A 19,025-nucleotide genomic window follows, 5' to 3' on the forward strand; every position below is an offset into this window, starting at 1 on the left:
GGGGTTATAGTTAAATAGATCAGGTAATGAGTATATTTCTTTTCGAACAGTGATACCTCTTCTTTTTTCTCCCAGTTTTCCCCTCCCAACCCCTCAAGTTGTACAGTTCATTTTCAACATGGTGTCTAGTGAGTACCGCTGCTACATTTGTTCAACCTTTGTCCCTCCATTTCTGTGCTCCTCCTCACTCCTCCCAAATGAATAAACTTACACACAAGACAAAAGGTACAGAAATAAAAAACAGTGACAATGGAGAGAGAAAAAGAAAAATAACACAAAAGCTCTTGTTTCCAATTCTTGGGGTTCATTTTGATAAACATCATCTTACATGATCACATGCAAATAGCTATTGAGCCTTTGTGATCATCTCCTAAGAATATCCTCCTTGGGTCTCACTGGGCAAATGCCTAGAGTCCTGTATAATTTATCATATCCAAGTGTAATATTTTTGTCTTTTACCATCCAGTATGTTTACTTTTAGATTTATAGGCACATTCTAGTTACATCAAATGAGGGGAATCATGCAAACCATTCTTGGCTAACATTGCTCTTACAAAAGAACACATACTTCTTTTATTTCTTTGCAAAGTAAATTTAGTGTCTGTGAAAGGTATCATATTACAATTCCTAGGAATATAAGAACACAGAGATGATAGGACAAAGGGTGAATGTGTGCAGCAGTGATACTCACTAGACACTGTGATGGAAATGAACTTTACAACTTGTGGGGGAGGGAGTTAGGGGGGAAAAACTGGGAGAAAGCAAGAAAAGTGGTACAGTGTTCAAAAAGAAATGTACTAATTACCTGACTTATGTAACTGTAACCCCTCTGTACATCATCTTTACAATAAATTCTTTTTGAAAAAAGAAAGAAGAATGGTTCTCTTTGTCACTTGCAAACTTATGTAAGCTCTTCCCCCTGCGTCAGGTAGGCTAGAGAGAGGGAAGTTGTTGAGGTTTCCTGCTTCCATGAGCCCCAGGGCTTTTAAAGAAAGAGGGAAGCACTCAAAATAGAATCTGTTTCAAAAATATCACTTACAAAAGAAAATGAGGCAAAAATCTCCAAATTAGATATTTTATGTAAGCCAAGTTATTTATGTGGAGCTAAAAGAAGTTTGTTGTTCAATGTGATGCTGTGATGAAATTGAAAGTATTTGGATGTTAGAGTACTGAGTGGATACATATTTTCTTATTTTATTGTAAGGGCGATGTACAGAGGGGTTACAGGTACACAAATGAGATAATGCATACATTTCTTGTTGAACATTCTAACCTCTAGATAAATAATTTTAAGGTAATAGAACAGAGAAAAAAGGAAAGAAAGGAGAGAAGGAAAGATAGAAGAAAGGAAGGAGAGAGAAATAAGGAAGGAAAAAGAAAGAAGGAATAAAAGAAAAAAGAAAGAGGAAAGAAGAAGGGAAGGAAAGAAGGATGGAGGGACAGAGGGAGGGAGGAAAGGAATGAAAGAAGCGAAGGAAGGAAGGGAGGAAGGAAGGAAGGAAGGAAGGAAGGAAGGAAGGAAGGAAGGAAGGAAGGAAGGAAGGAAGGAAGGAAGGAAGGGAGGGAGGGAGGAAGGAAGGAAGGAAGGAAGGAAGGAAGGAAATTTTTTCCAAAAAAAATCTAGTTTTTGCTTCATATGTCTCCTGTCTGATTAATGACATGGATTATACCTCCAATGTTGGAAATGGGAGCCTTCAATTGGTTATGATGTTTCCTCCTATCTCCTCATCAATTCTGACCTTAAAAGGTCATCATCTAAAGCCAACCATTTTCTTTTTGTAAATTTCACAGGACTTTTATTTTTTGTATATATTTTTATTGTAAAAATACTGTACAGAGGGATTAGTTACATGCATAAGGTAATGAGTATACTTCCAATGGAGCATTGTTACCTCCTCCTTTGTTTTTCCCCTACCAACCATCCTTACCTTCCCACCTCCCCAAGTTGTAAAGTTCATTTTCACCATAGAGTCTTGTACATTTCATTGTTACATTTGCTCAACCTGTATCCTCATTTCAGCATTTTGTTATTTCCCTTTCCCTCCCCAAATAATAAAGAACGTTATATGTAAGATACAGGGCACTGGAATCAAATATAGTGACAACAGGGGTTACACCATGGGGGAAAATGTACAAAAGAAACAAAAAATGATATAAATATAAGTACATTAAAAACAACAGCAAGAAAGATAAAACCACTTGAATACTACAGTTGTCCTAAGAAAGAAATGGGGCATTTTTAGACAAAGAATAGACATCAGCTTGACCTAAGAGCATGCTGGAAATGGAGTGGAGAATGTAAGGCTTCTCCACAGACCTAATGCCTTTGTCTGTACTTGTTTTAACTTCTAACACAATTGGTAATATGCACCACACATTCAAAAGTGCTACACTATAGCACCAGAGCTGCATAATTTATCAAGCTTTCAAAACTGCATTTCTTCCAGCCCAGATGAAAAACAAAACTGAATGTTGAATGTTGCAAGGAAACACTCTCGGTGGCTCTTCTAGACTGCCTGAAACTCGTGTCTTTAAACAACACATACCTATCATTCTAGGTACTAGGGAGGCCGAGATCTAAGGGTCATGATAAGAAGCCAGCCTGGGCAGAAAAGTCTGTGATGTTCTTTTCTCCAAATAACCATTGAAAAGTCAGAAGTGGAGCTGTGGCTTAAATGGCAGAGTGCCAGCCTTAAGTGATAAAGCTAAGCAAGTGTGCAAGGTCCGAAGTTCAAGCCCCCACTACGAAGGGAAAAAAGACTAACTGTTAAGTGCAAACCAAAGGAAAGGATTTAGATAATATTTGGCTGGGTAGAGAATTTATTTTAAAGTCTCTGGGGACCTTGTCTGGCAGAAATGCCTTTACCAAGAGTATCATTTCAAAAGAATCCCTATAAAGATCTAATCTGAGCCAAATTGCTGGAAGATTCTACAAGCTTCTATCCATGGATTTCTCCATCAGTGGAAAAGTTCATAGAAGACTTACTGACACGCATGAATACTTCTACAGTATCTTCTTTTGAAGGTTTTCTTGAAGGAGGTTCCTAATCTAATACTTTATTTTGAAATTCTAATAAATCCAATTTTACATGAAAGTTGATTTAAATGATATATTAATGCAATTCAGAAGATGAAGTCTTTTAATTAAAAGTGCTGTCTATACCTTTGTAAACCTAACTAGAACAGCAGTGTCTATCTTTCCTGAAGGGGAAAAAAAACCATAATTGGGACTCTTTGCTCTATGGCAGCCTAATAACACAATTAAGTTGCCATAGAAAAATGAATTTTGAAGGAAATTAAGAGAAACACACTAATTTCCATGGGTACAATTAGCTAAGTGGAATCACAATACGCATAATTGTAGATACATGTAGTTATTATGAGAGTATCGGAGGACTTGATCTCAGGAGAGGAGACTGTGGGAGGTAGGTGTTGAGCGGATGTGTTTGTATACCTGAGCTCTCTCTCTTAGAGTCATGTGACATTATGGAGGCCCAATGTTAATAGTCAGAATGGACTGATTAGTTTAAAACTAGTACAACAGCACCTAAATAAGAGAAAGTAACACATCATCTCCTATGAATGCAGGAGGCTATGTTGGCAGACATGAGACCAAATGATCTTAGAAATTGTTGTTTCTCTTGTCTCTCTATTATAACTTGTGTTTTGTCAATTCGCAGTAGAACACTGGACAGGAAGCTTAGGTTGAGTTTTTCTTCCCTGACTCTTTGTGCTTCTTGGACACAGTTGCTGTCACATTCTGCTTCAACATGAGGAAATAAAGTATTTTTGCTGTATAATGACCTCTGTTTTGTAATCAGGTTTAATTTACTTATTTGTTGCTGTCTTGGGGAGAACACACATTTCATCTTCCTATGCCCATTTCTAAACTGAAATCCCTATGTAACTCAGGGTTATCCTTTTTCACTCCAGGTAAATTTGAAAATTTCCCTCATGTATGTTATCCAATTATCCTCAGCAATAATCATAAAGGTAAATGAACAATAATGAGCAGAAGCATAGGAAAGTGACAACCATCTTAATTCATTTTGTGTCCAAGATATGCAAGCTTATCTCTAAGTAACCACCCTAAAGCCAGAAATTGAGCTGTGGTCAAATAGTAGAACACTAGCCTCAAGTAAACAAGCTAAGGAATGGCACCTAGACCTAGTACTGGCATGCACACACACACACACACACACACACACACACACACACACACACAGCTAAGGTAATAAGCAGTTAACTACTGGTACTTTCTTTTTTAAATATAAACAAGGTCAAATATAGATGTACACAAATTGACTGAAGTATGATAGAACCAGAGAAGGAGTCCTGGTGCGTGCAGGGTAAAACTTCCATGAACAGGGAACTTATAATTGATCGAAATGGGTTCTGGGAAGCTGGAATTGTGTTGCTGTGGGGGAAAGGGGAAGGGGAACATACCAATGGGGAAAGGAAGAGTGGGCAAATACAGTCACAATTTTCAGTGTATGTAGTGAAAACTGGAATGGATTAGGGTGGGAGAGATGAAGGAAAATGATGGGAAGGGTGACATTGATTGAGAAACATTGTACTCATAAACCAACACAGTGAATTAAAACCTCGTTATACAACTACTTAAAGATAATAATAACTTTAAAAAAATTCCCAGCTATATAGTGGCACTTTTTATAACCTAACCGGTCCTACTTACCCTATCTCTGAATGTCTGAGTAAATATTTAGTGTGAATGTGTAGCTTTATTGAGTAACAACTGTATGAGAGGGTAAGGGAAGAACTAGTACAGAGCTCTAAATGCTCAGTGAAGGTGACCCCAAAACTACTGGTGTTAGCGAACAGTGAACTTGGGCTATAACACTGTTCATCACAGTATGCATCTACTGACAACCGTGTGGTATATAAATGCCTAATTCACAGTGGCTAGACTGTATGCATGCTAGGTCCTGCTAAAATTTTGGATGTGTCTACTTTCCAAATAGCCCTGTGAGGTTTTCTTTCTTTTTTTTTTTTCCTTTTCTTGTACAGATTCCTGGCATAGTTCAAATTTTTATACTTAGTATTTGAATATGTACTGGGTTATGCGTGAAACTATTTCTCTTCTATTTTTCCTCTTTTTTCTTGTCTTCCAATAGTTGTACATAGGATTTCAATTTAATATGTCCATTGACATATGCAGTTCATTTTTATCAGTACAATATAACTTGAAAGATATTCTCCCTTTTAATGTAACCAATAATATTTTTAAGAGGGCAACAATGTAGATATAATCCTAGTCTCTGCTCAAGGTATGGATTCAGTGTTACAAAGTAACGTGTTATATTCTTTTTTTTTTTTTTTTGTGGGTCATGGAGCTTGAACTCTGGGCCTGGGCACTGTCCCTCAGCTCTTCAGCTCAAGGCTAGCACTCTACCACTTGAGCCACAGTACCACTTCTGGTTTTCTGGGTGGTTTCTTAGAATCTCACAGACTTTCCTGCCCGGGCTGGCTTTGAACCATGATTCTCATATCTCAGCCTCCTGAGTAGTTAGGATTACAGAGGCGTGAGCCACTGGCGCCTGACATGTGTTATTTTATTAACATATTATATTAAAGGTTGAACTTCTGATTGAGTACTCAATGTTTTATATGATTACATCTCAAAGGCAATTCAGGGATAACTGGTAAACCTACGATTCCTATAATTTTTCACTTATTCTCCACTGGGTAAAAATTGTACAAAATCTACAAATATTCCCTTTTTACATCCTTTTCTTATGGGTGTTGCTCTGATGCTAACCTGGAACTCTATCAGAAGCAATTGATTTGCAGACCCAGCTACTTCAAAAGCATTGCGTTCATTTAGATGCATAAAACATAGCTTTTATTTCTTTTGCTAAAGTCTCAATAACCCTTTGAATATGCAATGACAAAGGTGAGCATAATGCTTTATTGTCTGTCATTCTTCTAAATTTTTCTTTTGATAATTCCAAACATAAAGCCCTGAAAGCTGCTCATGTTTTATTTTAACTATGCAGGTCTCCTCCTAGGATCTGAGGTTCTCTGCATGAATATCTCTTACATTTTCTTTTCAAGTCTGTTGTAAGCTGCCGACCACATATGTATTGAGGTCATTAAGGGGGTAATTTCATTTATCTTTTGAATGTATGTGTTTCATTCTATTATAAAACACATCACCAATTTCCCATGGAAGGCATATATATTTGGAAATTATTTATTAGGAAAAAAAACTTCATTTAGTATTAGCAGCACCTTTATAAGATGGACCTAGATTTATCAGGTGTTAACACTGGAGAAGTTTCTTGAGAAATCTTCAAAACTGAGTCTGCTTCCTGAGGCCTAGACATAGATCACTTGTCAGGTTGATCGTGTTGGAAAGGGGTGAATCAGGCTCATTTTCTGATTACCTTTATCTAGGAAGCTCACAACTATTTTGCAAATCTGAGTCCTAATTGTTTCAGAATTTAATGCAAGGAACCCTTGAGTTCTAAGTGTAGAATGTCTAAACTTTCTGGATTCTTCCAGTTCTGGGCATCTAGTAGAAAATCTCTAAGGAACTCATGCAAAACAGGACATCTATGAAGTCAGGTCATTAGAGGGGAGATGGAAGATTCTTCCTTCAAAGGTCTTAACCCATCCTACAGGCTTAGAAACCTGATGAACTCTGTGCCTCACCCAACCCATCTTTCTGAACTTGGCAAGGCTTTGTGTGCAACCAATCATTTTGATCTGGAGAGAAAGATTATAATGTTAACATGAATGCTCCTCTGTTGTACTTGCAGAAGCATTCACTGGTATATAGCCTTAAACATCGCACTCCTCCTGGAGGAAAGAGATGAATTGTTTGTGGACTCTGTGGAAATGATGAGAATGACACAGTTCTAGTCATTAAATGTGGATTCATTTGCTTCCACTTCTTTGGTTTAAGACATAACACACTGATAGATAGCAAGGTTTCCTTTAAAATGACAAATGCTCAAACTCCTTAAAGATGGTTTTTATTGATATTTGTAGTCCTTAGCAGAGGTGATAGTTTCCTGAGAGATTGATATGTCTTAGCAAAGAAGCTAAGGGGAAGAGAGCAGAGAGATGCAAGGGGAAAAAAACACTGAAAAATTGAATTTTGAAAGCTCAATATTGAATTTTGAAGCTCATGAATTCACTGCAACCAATCATATTATCTTTCTAATTTGGATAGTCAAGCAAGCTTTCATCCAAAGTCATGATTTAATTCCATGAATGCAATTCTTTCTTTATACTTACATATAACACTGAATTCTGGGTATTTAAAACATTTCATCTCCCAAACACAACAAGCGCAAATACCTCAGTATAAATTATCCCTGTTTCTTTCAAAAGGATGGAATGCCAACCAATTCCTTCTCTAAGGATATCTTTGACTGGAGGTGTTGAGTTAAAATATTAGGCCTTGATTCATTAAGTAAAAACATTTCACTATAAAAGAGTTTAAAAACATACCTATCATTTAGGGACTTGGATTGCCTAGAAAAAAACAGGTGTTACAAACATCCAATTAATTCTGTGTTATTGATCCAGAGGAGAAAGGTGGTAGAGAAAAGAGTGAAAAAAGAGTGAAGGATGGAAGGTGAAAGAAATCCCATCAGAGCTGGTACAAAAATACCTCTGGATTGAGGATCAAGAGTTCTTAGTACTGAATTGAGCTATGTAAAATTGGACAAATAAACTTAATTTCCAACATCTACCCACCTCATCTAGAAAGTGAACCAGTACCCCCAGTTCCAGCAAACTTTTAATTCTTGGTGGTATTCAAGTAAAATTGGAGAGCCAATTGGAGAAGTAGCTCCATGGTAGAATTTCATGTTAGGCAGACTTATAGCCCTGGTGGGTTCAGTGTCCATCACTGCCTTACCAAATAATTATATTCAAGCTATTAAAAATCTTTTAGAATCAATAAAAACAGTTACCATGGGAGACAGAAAGCATTAATTCAGTAAAATAAAGAGCTTGCTAGTTCATTCTTGAAAAGGAATGTAGACATTTAGAAACTTCCTGTTTCTAGTACTAGAAGAAACGTACGCATAGATGATAAGAAAATTCATTCACAAAAGTAAGAGCCAGTCTTTAGTACCTCTTCCATAGCCCAACACAGACATGATTCCATTGTCTCCTAATTTTCAGGATTAAAAAGGTATCCTAGGATGGCATGAACTATTTCACTTACACCATCCAAGAAGGAGTGGATTGAAACCAAAATGGTAGTTTGGAAATTCCAGCCATGTTTCAGATATGGAAATTGACCTCCTTTCTTTCTAGTACGTAGGGGCACACACTTCCACCGGATGTGCTTAGTAACAGATGACAATTGGATTTGACTGCTGAGGGTAGTGAATCCACAGGAAATAAAAACAGTCATTGCTTTTGAAAAAAATAATAAAACATAGATAACTTAGTCCTCATTGAGGGAAAGGAACGGCTTGCCTACCAAACGCTTCCTGAATCACAGTACATTCTTGATTAACACACTCACAACCTGCTAAGATACCAGCTGTTGAAAAGAACTTGACAGTCCCAACAAGGAATTTGGTTATAAATTAAGCTCAGAGGGTTTCCAGAGGCCAGCTCCATCTTGAAAGGGAATTTGAAGAAGGAAAATTATCCTACTGAGATGTACTCCTGTGCCAGGGTGTGGGGTGTCTATTTTACTTGGATTTCTAAATCCCAGTAACTCCTGGCGCTCTTGAAATGCGGCAGTTTCTTAATACATGTGTTGAATGAATGAACTAGGACTATGGGAAACAGCTCAGTAAAAGACTATCACAGCGAGAATTATCACTGCTTAAAGTCAGTCTGAGCTCTGATGCTGAGTTGGTTAATTTTCTTTTGGGGGGGTCTTTCTCTGTGGGATGGGAGAGTTGTGCTAAATACTCTTTTAGTCCTTAGGATATAAGGTCAAATCCGTTAAAACACAGAGACCTTTGTCCCAAGATTGTTTTAAACTCGGACATGTACAACAGCTGAATGCAAATGCCTCTCAGGCCAAACCATGACACTGACATGGATCAGCATGTTTAAGCAGACTTGCAAGCCATCATTTCTTGGCTGAGAGATGGAATGAAGGAACTATGTTTTTGCACAAATAAATAGTGTCTCAGTTCTGCTCTGAATGAGAGGTGTAGTCCTTCCTGGCTGTGTACAAGCAAGAAGCTGCTTTGTTTTATTTTGTTTTAATCCAAATTCTGTGGTTTACTTCACAAAGTTTCATGCAATGTGACCCCAACTCATCTATCCATGCTCTGTATAATGAATGCTTTCTATAATCTCCCTTCTGATCATTTTGTGGGGTTTTCCTCCCTCCCTCCCTCTCTTCCTTTTACCCTACTTTCCCTCTCTCCCTCCTGCCCTCCTTTCCTTCCTTCCTTCCTTCCTTCCTTCCTTCCTTCCTTCCCTCCTTTCCCTCTCTTCCTTCCTTCCCTCCCTCCCTCCCTCCTTCCCTCCTTCCTTCCTTCTTTCCTTCCTTCCTTCCTTCCTTCCTTCCTTCCTTCCTTCCTTCCTTTCTTCCTTTCTTTCTTTCTTTCTTTCTTTCTTTCTTTCTTTCTTTCTTTCTTTCTTTCTTTCTTTCTTTCTTTCTTTCTTTCTTTCTTTCTTTCTTTCTTTCTTTCTCTTTCTTTCCTTCTTTCTTTTCCTTCCTTCCTTCCCTCCCTCCCTCCTTCCCTCCCTCCTTCCTTCCTTCCTTCCTTCCTTCCTTCCTTCCTTCCTTCCTTCCTTCCTTCCTTCCTTCCTTCCTTCTTTCCTTTCTTTTCTTCTTGCAATCCAAAAGGAGATATGGATGTTTCAAAGAGCATGAAGAATTAGAAACTAATGTAGATGTAGAATCATAAACTGCTAACTCTCAGGTTTCCATCAGAACTCTTTGCTTACCCCTCTCCTTACCCCAGGTTCTGTTTCCAGTTTCTGTGTGACTACTTCCGCCTTGGTGTCTTCCATCTACCCACAGATCTATGCAGGTACCAGCTTCATGTTTTCCCTCTTCATTTGCATTGTGGATCATAGTTCCTTCGATCTCTTGCTCTGTAATCTTTTTGACTTAGCTTCCACATTCAGGAACTTTCTCTCCTTTCTGTGCTGCTGTAGGAATTCTCTGCCTTTAAAGATGATTCAGTATTAACTTTGTCTAAAAGAAAACTGTCTATAGGTAGTTTACATGGAAAGGTGTTCTTTGCTCCCCTATCAGGAAGTATCTAACTGCTGACACTGCTGTCTCTGCTTAGGTAAAGCCTGATGCCAAGACTCATTTTGTCCATCTTGGTGACTCTTCAGTTTTGGGAAGTCAGTTTCCATCCTTTTATGTGTGACCTAGTCATACCTAGAGGAGTCTAATGGTTCCAGGTAGCAAATGGAGGAAAAACCATGCCTACTTTTCCCTTTCTCTTTCTTTCTAAGACAGCAAAAGCTAAAATTTCCAGAACCATTTACTGCAAGTTTCTGACCTACTCGTGTACCTCACGACTATTCCTACATGTAACAGAGTCTGAAATGCACACACCTGGCCCCTGGTATGATCAGTGACAAGCCGTTAGTCCACACCTCAGCACCCTACACGTAGCCAGGAAACTAACTGGCAACAACAAGCTAATGGTTGGGCAGTTTCATTCACAATGACCTCTCCTTTCCAAACGGACCTTTCCCATCCATAGGATTCTTCTTTCACAGATGGGAAACATGCCACGTGAGGTCGAATTCCTTCCAGACAAGCCTTGGGTTATTCCTCTGCCAAGGTGTGATATCTGTCATGACCCCTCACGGGCTATTGATCCTCCCCTCCTATTAATTTTGGGAGTATCTGTGGACAAGAACACTATTTTGGTGAAGTGTTGGAAATCAAAACCTGAGTATGAATCCTAAATTTGGAGTGAGTGCCTATTTCCTCCTGCCTTGTGGAATGGGATGAACATTTGAATGCATTAGGGAATCAAAGCACTGGAAATGGCATTTGACATGTGGCCTGAACTCAGTGACACCAATTCTCCAGCTTTGGTTAATATCATTCTTGAGCAATTTGGATCCATGTTTCCTTGTTATTCTAAAGGTTCTTTGGATGACATATATTATTACTTCAAACAAGCCTGCAGAATCGTGTACATAGTAGTCACAGTATTTGCTAGGTTGATGAGCAGACCTAAATAAGAGGCAGCAGCATCCGTAGCTCAATGGTGGGGCAGCAGCTTTTTTTCAGGAGGGAGCGGCACACTGTGAATCACTTCGCTTTTGCCTCTGCTTTCAAGATAATCAGGGACCCATACTCACTTGAGAGCAAGAGGTGTTCTCATTGTGAACCGTCTGAGCTCTGACTCCTGAGATTCCGTCCTGCTGTTTATGCATTGTCCCCTTCCACTGCCAGACAGAAAACTGACCAGTGTTCAGCTCCAAATCAAGAGGCAGATTGATTTCTGGGACTCAGATTCTTTCCCTTACCGTATCAGCTTGTATCTCCTCAAGCCACTGAAAAGAGACTTTCTCCGTCAGGCCAAGGTGCCTGAAAGGAATAGTCTTGGCTGTGATATGTTTCTTTGCTTGTGCCATCTCTGATGAAACCCTCTCTTCCCCAAGCATGTGCTCCACAGGTATGTGAGTTAATTGGCACCAAGTGATACAAACTCCAAGTATATTATAGAGACAAAGAAAAAAACACTTTAAAAGTTAAGGGCTGTCTAGCCCATACCATTGGCTCATGCCTGAAATCCTAGCTACTCAGGATCACAGTTTAAAGCTAGCCTGAGCAGGAAAGTCCATGAGAGACTTATCTCCAATTAAAAAGCAAAGGGCAGAAATGGAGATGTGGATCAAGTGGTAGAACAACAGCTTTGAGTCAGTAAGCTGAAGGACAACACCTAGACTTTGAGTTCAGGTCCCAGTACCAGTACACACACACACACACACACACACACACACACACACACACACACACACTCATTTACACACTCACACTCATTCACTTCTCTTCCTCTGTTTTTCCAAGCTTTCTTTTCCCATCTTTTACCTTTATGAACATGTTCCTTCCCATTACATTACATATTAATCACCCATTTCTCTCTTCTGCTCATTGATTGGTTTTGCTCACCTGTGGGCCATTCCATAAAAAGGTCTGGCCATCTCCTGGAGTCATAAAACTCCATGCATCAGTTCCACCAGTGTGGGCCGGTAAGCCCTCAGACGGAGAGTGTGTCCGCCCCTCCACTAATCACATTGCCAAATGGAGTTTGCTCTCATTTGCTTAATGGCTCAGCTGTAATTGAATCCTGATGGGAAGCTGGCCTTCCATCCAAAGTGATTCTGATTTTCCTGCTGAGAAGGTGGTAAAGTTGCTTTGCTGTATTTTGTTTTTCTCTCCAGCAGCCCCCAGGACAGTTTGCAGATGGTTTCATTCATCCTTCCCTCCTGTCTAAAGACTTCCAGACTCGGAGGAATTACAATGTGGAGCTAGTAGTAGCCATTGCCTGGAGACACCATTGCCCACCCCCCCTCCCCAGTTCTGTCTCTATCACCATGATCACCGCATAGTTTATAACCAAGCCTAATGATCCATCCCCTCCCTCCTCCCTTTCTCACCTTTATGGCTCCTCCAGAAGTTGGCCAGACTCTCAGTGCATAAAACCTGCCCCTTCCTACAGCAGATATGATGGTACCTAGGAACATTGATCAGAATCAACTCCCCTTGGCTACTGGCTGCATCTTCATTCTCCTGTGGCATGGTTTGCAAAGACTGGTCCTCAGAGAAACAATGTGTACAACATCCCTTGGGAGTGTGTGTGTGTGTGTGTGTGTGTGTGTGTGTGTGTGTGTGTGTGTGTGTGTGTGTGTGTGTGTGTGTTTCCATGCATACTGGAGCCTGAATTTAGGACCTCAAGCTCTTGCTTTGCTTTTTCACTCAAAGCTGCCTCTTCTACCACTTGAGCCATGCCTCCACTTGTGGCTTTTGGCAGATAAGAGTCCTTATAGACTTTCCTGCCTGGGCTGGCTTCAAACAGCAATCATCATATCTTAGCCTCCTGAGTAGCTAGGATAACAGGAGGGGGCCGGCAGCACCTGGATCACCTGGGAACGTGTTAAAACACTCACATTGGGTGTTTGGTTCTAACCCATGATACTTGTATCCATTCAACCCCTAACAGCTATGCTAGGAAGGAAAGATATTCCCTCAAAGGAAAGAAAGGCATATGTTCAAACCATAGAGTGATGGATGTGCGTTTTGTGGGGAGATACTTGAAGGTAATGTAAATGTTCCGGTTTGAATCATTATCACAATGTTTTAGTGATAGAATGTTTTCCCTTATCTCCTCCAGACTTTCAATTTGGAAACATCCTGCAAGCAAATTTCTAATCTCTTTTCTCACGTGTTCACATGTGCATCCTGGCATTTATTTGCAGTGGTAGAGGTTCATAGATTGCCTGATAGATTCTTTGGATAATAATTCACTGGTATCATTTTACTGTCCATAGTGAATCACTTCTTGTATATGCAGGGGTTTTGTTTCTTTTTTTCAGACACTTACTTCTTGCTTCTTGACACTGAATGATGATCCAGGCTGAATCTTGTCTGAGCCTTGCTCTAGTCTTAGAACAAACCATGTTTCAGGAAAGACATTGTTCTCATTGTTGAAAGGTGGTAGAGCAAAGCCAACAACCGGTCTAGCCGTGCTTAGTGCCATGTGTGTCACAGAATCTACCTCCTCTCTGAGGAGAATGCTAGCTGATAGGAACTAAGATATGTGAGCACTTTTCTTCGCTACAAAACGTGGAATCGTTTGTCATTGTGTGGATGGTTCTAGCAATGTCAGGTGGGTCAGTAGAGTGATGTACGTGTTAGACGTACATGTTTTGGGAGCCTCAGAGAAGACTTTGTGCGCATTAGTAGTTGAAAGCCACCTGTGTAGGCAAAAAGTGTCATGGAGATAAAAGTGCCATGGAGGTTTGATTCGGGGAGAGGTTAGAGTTTATAGTTTTCTGTTGTGGAAGCCTAGCAGCACCCACCCAGTTGTCTGTACACTAGGCAAACAGTCATTCACTACAGATATGCCCCAAGTACCTTACAGAGACAGAAAAGCATTCCTCTTGTCTCTACCTCTAATCCATCTTTCCTTTGAATGATCATTGTCAATGATCATTGACATTGACAATGAATTCATTGTCTACTCTTTTTCTACATCAGCCTGCCTGCCTGCCTGCCTGCCTGCCTGCCTGCCTTCCTTCTTTCCTTCCTTCCTTCTTTCCTTCCTTCCTTCCTTCCTTCCTTCCTTCCTTCCTTCCTTCCTTCCTTCCTTTCTTCTGGCTTTCCCTTCCTTCCCATCCTCTAGCCTCCCCTCTCTACCCTCCCCTTCCTTCCCTCCTTTTTCTTTTTTGTGTACTGGTTCTGGTGTTTACATTTAGGAGCACCACACTCTCTCTGCACAAGGCTGGTGCTCTACCACTTTATCCATAATTCTACATTTAGGTTTTCTCTGGTTAATTGAAGATAAGAGTCTCATGGACTTTTCTGCCTGGGCTGGCTTCAATCCACAATCCTCAGATCTCAGATTCTTTGAGTAGCTAGAATTACAGACACAAGCTGTCTGTGCCTGGCTACATCGGTAATTCTTAATGTGGGTGATGCCAATTACCAGATCCAGGGGCCACTACTCAGGAAAAGCTAGAATAAGATGAAGCCCACCTATTGATTCATGGAGGGCTACATATTTTTCCAACTTGAGATTCATGTTAGAAATACCAGGATGACTCTGAGAAGTATAGAGCCCAAAGGTCCGTTGGCTCCTCCCTTTCCCTGACACAGAATGGGCAACCATAAATACTTGCCATTGTTTTCCAGAGGATTAAATAAAATAACACAGGTAAACCATGTAACAGCCTGGGCCCATAGAGAGTAGTTAATTAATAAAGGTTTGGTTTACAAAATAAATGATTTGTAAAAGCGTCTGTTCTAGCCTCAGCCCTGGTGGCTCACTGTGGACTACGCAGAATTTGAACCTCCCACATCTCCCAACTACTTGCCCCAGTTTCTTTGATGACTGATGTGGGAACTCCATTGACATTCTGCTTTTCTTTTCTTGAACAGGTGGGCTCTGCATTGCCCAGTCGGTGAAAATCCCCCAAGAGCGCAAAGACAGGACCATTGACTTTGATAGAATTATCAAACAGCTCCTGGACACCCCCAACTCCAGGGCCGTCGTCATTTTTGCCAACGATGAGGATATAAAGTAAGGATGACTGCGACAGTTCCTTAGGGTGTGCATGGGATCAAGACCCTGGAGGTGAAGGGGAAAAGATAACATCAGAGCAAAGCTCTCTATTGCCACACGGGGAGTTATGATCAACACAGAAGTGGCAGTGTGTTGCTGGTCCTGTACTCTCTTGGATCAGAAAAATGTGTTCAAATACTGGCAAAATGAAACAAAGATTATGACGGGTGCAGGTGGCTCAGACCTGTCATCCTAGCTATTCAAGAGGCTGGCATCCAGATGAGGAAGGTCCAAAGCCGGCCAGGGGAAGAAAATCCCATGAGAGTCCATCTCCAAAATAGCCAGCAAAAAGACAGGCTGGAGGTGTGACTCTGACGGTAGAGTACCAACAAGCCGAGGGGCCTGAGTTCAAATTCCATTGCCAGCTACAAGCAAACACTAGCTCTTTTAAATCTCAGTTTTATTAAAAACCATACCCAGTGATAGTGTGATTTGATCTAAAGAATGCCTCCTAAAAAATGTAAAAGAAAAAAAGTCTCACAATCCTTGCTAATGTCTTAAACTTTTTGTGCTAGAAACAAAAGAGTCACACCTCTGTGTCCTCCAGTGTACTTGTCTTTTCCTTTTCCTCACAGTGATCTCCCCCAGACACAAAGATCCACTCGCAATCTTGACTTTCCTTTCTCCCTAGTGCTTTCGCAAGGCAGCCAAACCACACTGTACTAGCACACTCCTCCGATTCTCACTACCAGTCTGGCCTACCACCTTCCTTCCTTCCTCCCTCTTTCTCTTCCTTTTTCTTCTTCCCTTCTTTCAGGCAGTAGAAGCAAGTGAGCCCAGGGTTTTACCTTTGCTAGGCAGGCACTCTGCCACTTGATCCATACCTTCAGTCTTCATATTTTTGAGACAGAGTCTCACTTTTAGCCCCCAAAAGTCTTGGACTGTGCTCCTCCTATTTCTGCTTCCTGCTATTGCTGGGATGGATGAAGAACGTGTGTTATCAATACCACATTCATTCTGTTGAGATGGGATCTTATGGACTTTTAGCCTAAGCTACCCTGGAACTTTGATCTTCTGGATCACAGCCTTCCAGTAGCCTGGTTGACAGATCACGCACCGAGCCCACCTATTGTCTGAGACGGCCTCTCCTAAACTTTTTCCCTGGCTGGGATCAAGCCAATCTCTACCTTGTGCTTAGTTAGGTTGACAGACATGAGCCACCAGTGCCCAGCTCAGAATCTTTACCTCTGTTGAATTAGAGTTAATGACATATGATTAAAAAGTTAACAAGTACACCTTGTAACTGTCCTGTTAAAGTGCATGTCTTCCATCCTGTCCACTTGCTGATAAGTTTTCCCTTTCAGGTAGCATGGCCCCTTTATCACTTTCTTGTGTATATTTCCCCCCCTGGGGACATTCTGTATTTGCTTCTTCTTTCCTATCTTCAAACATGATGAACATTCTTTCATGTGTCCACTCTGTACCTGACTTGGCACTACTCAGTACTTTTACCACAGAGGCCCTGAATGTCTGCACTGATGGGCTACTTTAGCCTTCTGAATGGCCATGCAGATCTCCATTTTAAATATGGACTGTAATTTATCCAACAGCTCCCTTGTCAAATGGCAATAAAATTTGATGATAAGCTTTTATAGTTATACATACTGCTGTAGTAAAGTTCCATTGCCATAAATATGCATGCACAAATGTAAACATGGACACACATAGTTGTGTCATTCAATTGTGTTGCATAAGACATAAATATATATTAACGCGACTCACATATATAGTATACAAATATAGTACTGAATATGTTTGTCTTAAAAGAACTTAGAAGACCAATTACAAGAAAGTACCATGACAAAGATGTGTCCATTCTTGAAAATTATGAATGTTGTCTCCCAGAGACATACATATCACGTATGCAGTTTGTCCTTGACCAATATGAAAGAGTTGTGGTTTCAGTTTTTGTCCATCTTGAAATTCAAAGCCATGGGTCACTGAATTTGAAGATGAGAGTCTTTTGTATTTGTTGGACCTGGGACTTGAACTCTGGCTCTGGGCACTGGCCCTGAGCTTCTTTTGCTCAAGGCAAGCATGCTACCACTAGAACCATAGAACCACTTCCAGCTTTTTTGAGTAGATTATTGGAGATAAGAGTCTTAACAGAGTTTCCTGCCCAGGCTGGCTTTGAACCATGATCCTCAAATCTCAGCTTCCTGAGTAGTGAGGATTACAGGCATGAGCCACTGGTGTTGAGCATCCTTTATTGAGTAAAATCAAAACACCTGGGGTATTGTTTGTTCTTACTCAGATTTTCCTTCTGTGGTTCTCACCAGCCTTCTACTCTTTTGTCTTTCTCTAATCAATGCATTGCACAGAACACACCTGAATCCATCCATCACCCCAGTCTGAAGCTCTGATAGCAGGCACACAGAGAGACAGTAATACAACATGTGTAATTGTCACTGTATTCTGACACTTAATCAAGCAATGTCGCTCCTTGCTCAAGTTCCTTCCAGAGACCACTGACTCTTTGTAACTCAGTTCCCCTATCAATGAGATGAAAATCCTCTCCCATTCTCCACAGGAATGTCTGGTCTTGTTCTACCTTCTGAATCTCAGAAGGCCCCAGGGAGGTCTGCTTCAGTCTCCAGCCTGGCAGGTCTGTGTCTTTTCTTCTATCTACCTAGAATGCTTCTCCTTCCTGACATCTTCATTCCAACTCCACTTCTACTGACTAGTTTGCCAAGGAAGCATTCTCTGAAGAATGTTGCTCTAGGAAATTCCTCGTACCAAAGAGACTCCTTAGTTTATATCCATAGTGTAAATTTATATTATTGTTGGCTTAATCATCTCTATCAGCCTTCTGTGTTACTCTGTAAAGCTTTAGTAGCTATCCTGGTGATCAGCTTGTAATACATCTTGAATAAATGACATCAGATGAGTGACTTGGTCCAAGGTCTAGTACTTAACAACTTAAATGTAAGCTTTTCTGAGTTTCATCAGTGATTTAAAATTTGGCTCTGCTTCACTATTCTTTCTACTACCTACCTATCTATCTATGGTATTTGGGGCCTTGTTTTTGCTTGGCAAGCATGGTACCACTTAAGCATCAACTCCAGTTCATGTTTGCTTTAATTTATTTGTCAGATAAAGTCTCACTATGGCCTGAGGCCAACCTTGGTATGTGATCCTCCTACATCTACCTACTGTATAGCTGTGATTATAAGTGTGTGCCATCCTGTTTGGTTTGTTTTTGTGCATGGAGTATTGTGAGGATTTTTTGCTTGAGTTTGCCTATAACCATGGTCATTTAATCTCTGCTTGCCATGGAGCTGGGATTACACGTGTACCCCACCATGCCCTCACCTTATTTTTTTTTTTGGTCCGGTCATGGGGCCTGAACTCTGGGCCTGGACGCTGTCCCTCAGCTCTTCAGCTCAAAGCTAGCGCTCTACCACTTGAGCCACAGCGCCACTTCCGGCTTTTTTCTTTTTTTGCTTATATGGTGCAGAGGGATCGAACCCAGAGCCTCAGGCATGCAAGGCAAGCGCTCTACCACTGAGCCACCTTCCCAGCCCCCTCACCTTATTTTTTTAACATTTTACACATGCCCATGTGTCTACCTAAATTGTGTGGTGGATCTTTTAGTAGGTTCAAATTAAATCTCTTGTGAATTTTCCTCATCATATCTTTTGTCTCTCTATTGAAATGTACCTTCAGTGTCTCTTTTAATTAATTAATTAATTTTAATTATTATTGTAAAGGTGATGTACAGAGAGGTTGCAGTTACATAAGTCAGGTAATGGG

At 40.5% G+C, this 19,025-nt stretch overlaps 1 protein-coding gene across 6 annotated transcripts in view; it reads left to right on the plus strand.

The window, feature by feature from the left end:
• The window catches only part of Grm7 (glutamate metabotropic receptor 7), a 597,974-nt gene that overhangs the window by 283,828 nt on the left and 295,121 nt on the right, over nt 1–19,025 (plus strand). For all 6 annotated transcript variants that reach the window (XR_011371182.1, XR_011371183.1, XR_011371184.1 and 3 more), the window contains exon 3: nt 15,089–15,230. Coding sequence is in view for 3 of the 6 variants with exons in the window: in XM_070019004.1 (XP_069875105.1) it covers nt 15,089–15,230 (142 nt within the window). In the remaining 3 variants the exon portion in view is untranslated. The remainder of the gene's footprint in view (nt 1–15,088; nt 15,231–19,025) is intronic.

This window comes from Dipodomys merriami, unplaced genomic scaffold (assembly GCF_024711535.1).
Source record: "Dipodomys merriami isolate MVZ:Mamm:240054 unplaced genomic scaffold, mDipMer1.0.p SCAF_13, whole genome shotgun sequence".
In the NCBI taxonomy this organism is placed as follows: domain Eukaryota; kingdom Metazoa; phylum Chordata; class Mammalia; order Rodentia; family Heteromyidae; genus Dipodomys; species Dipodomys merriami.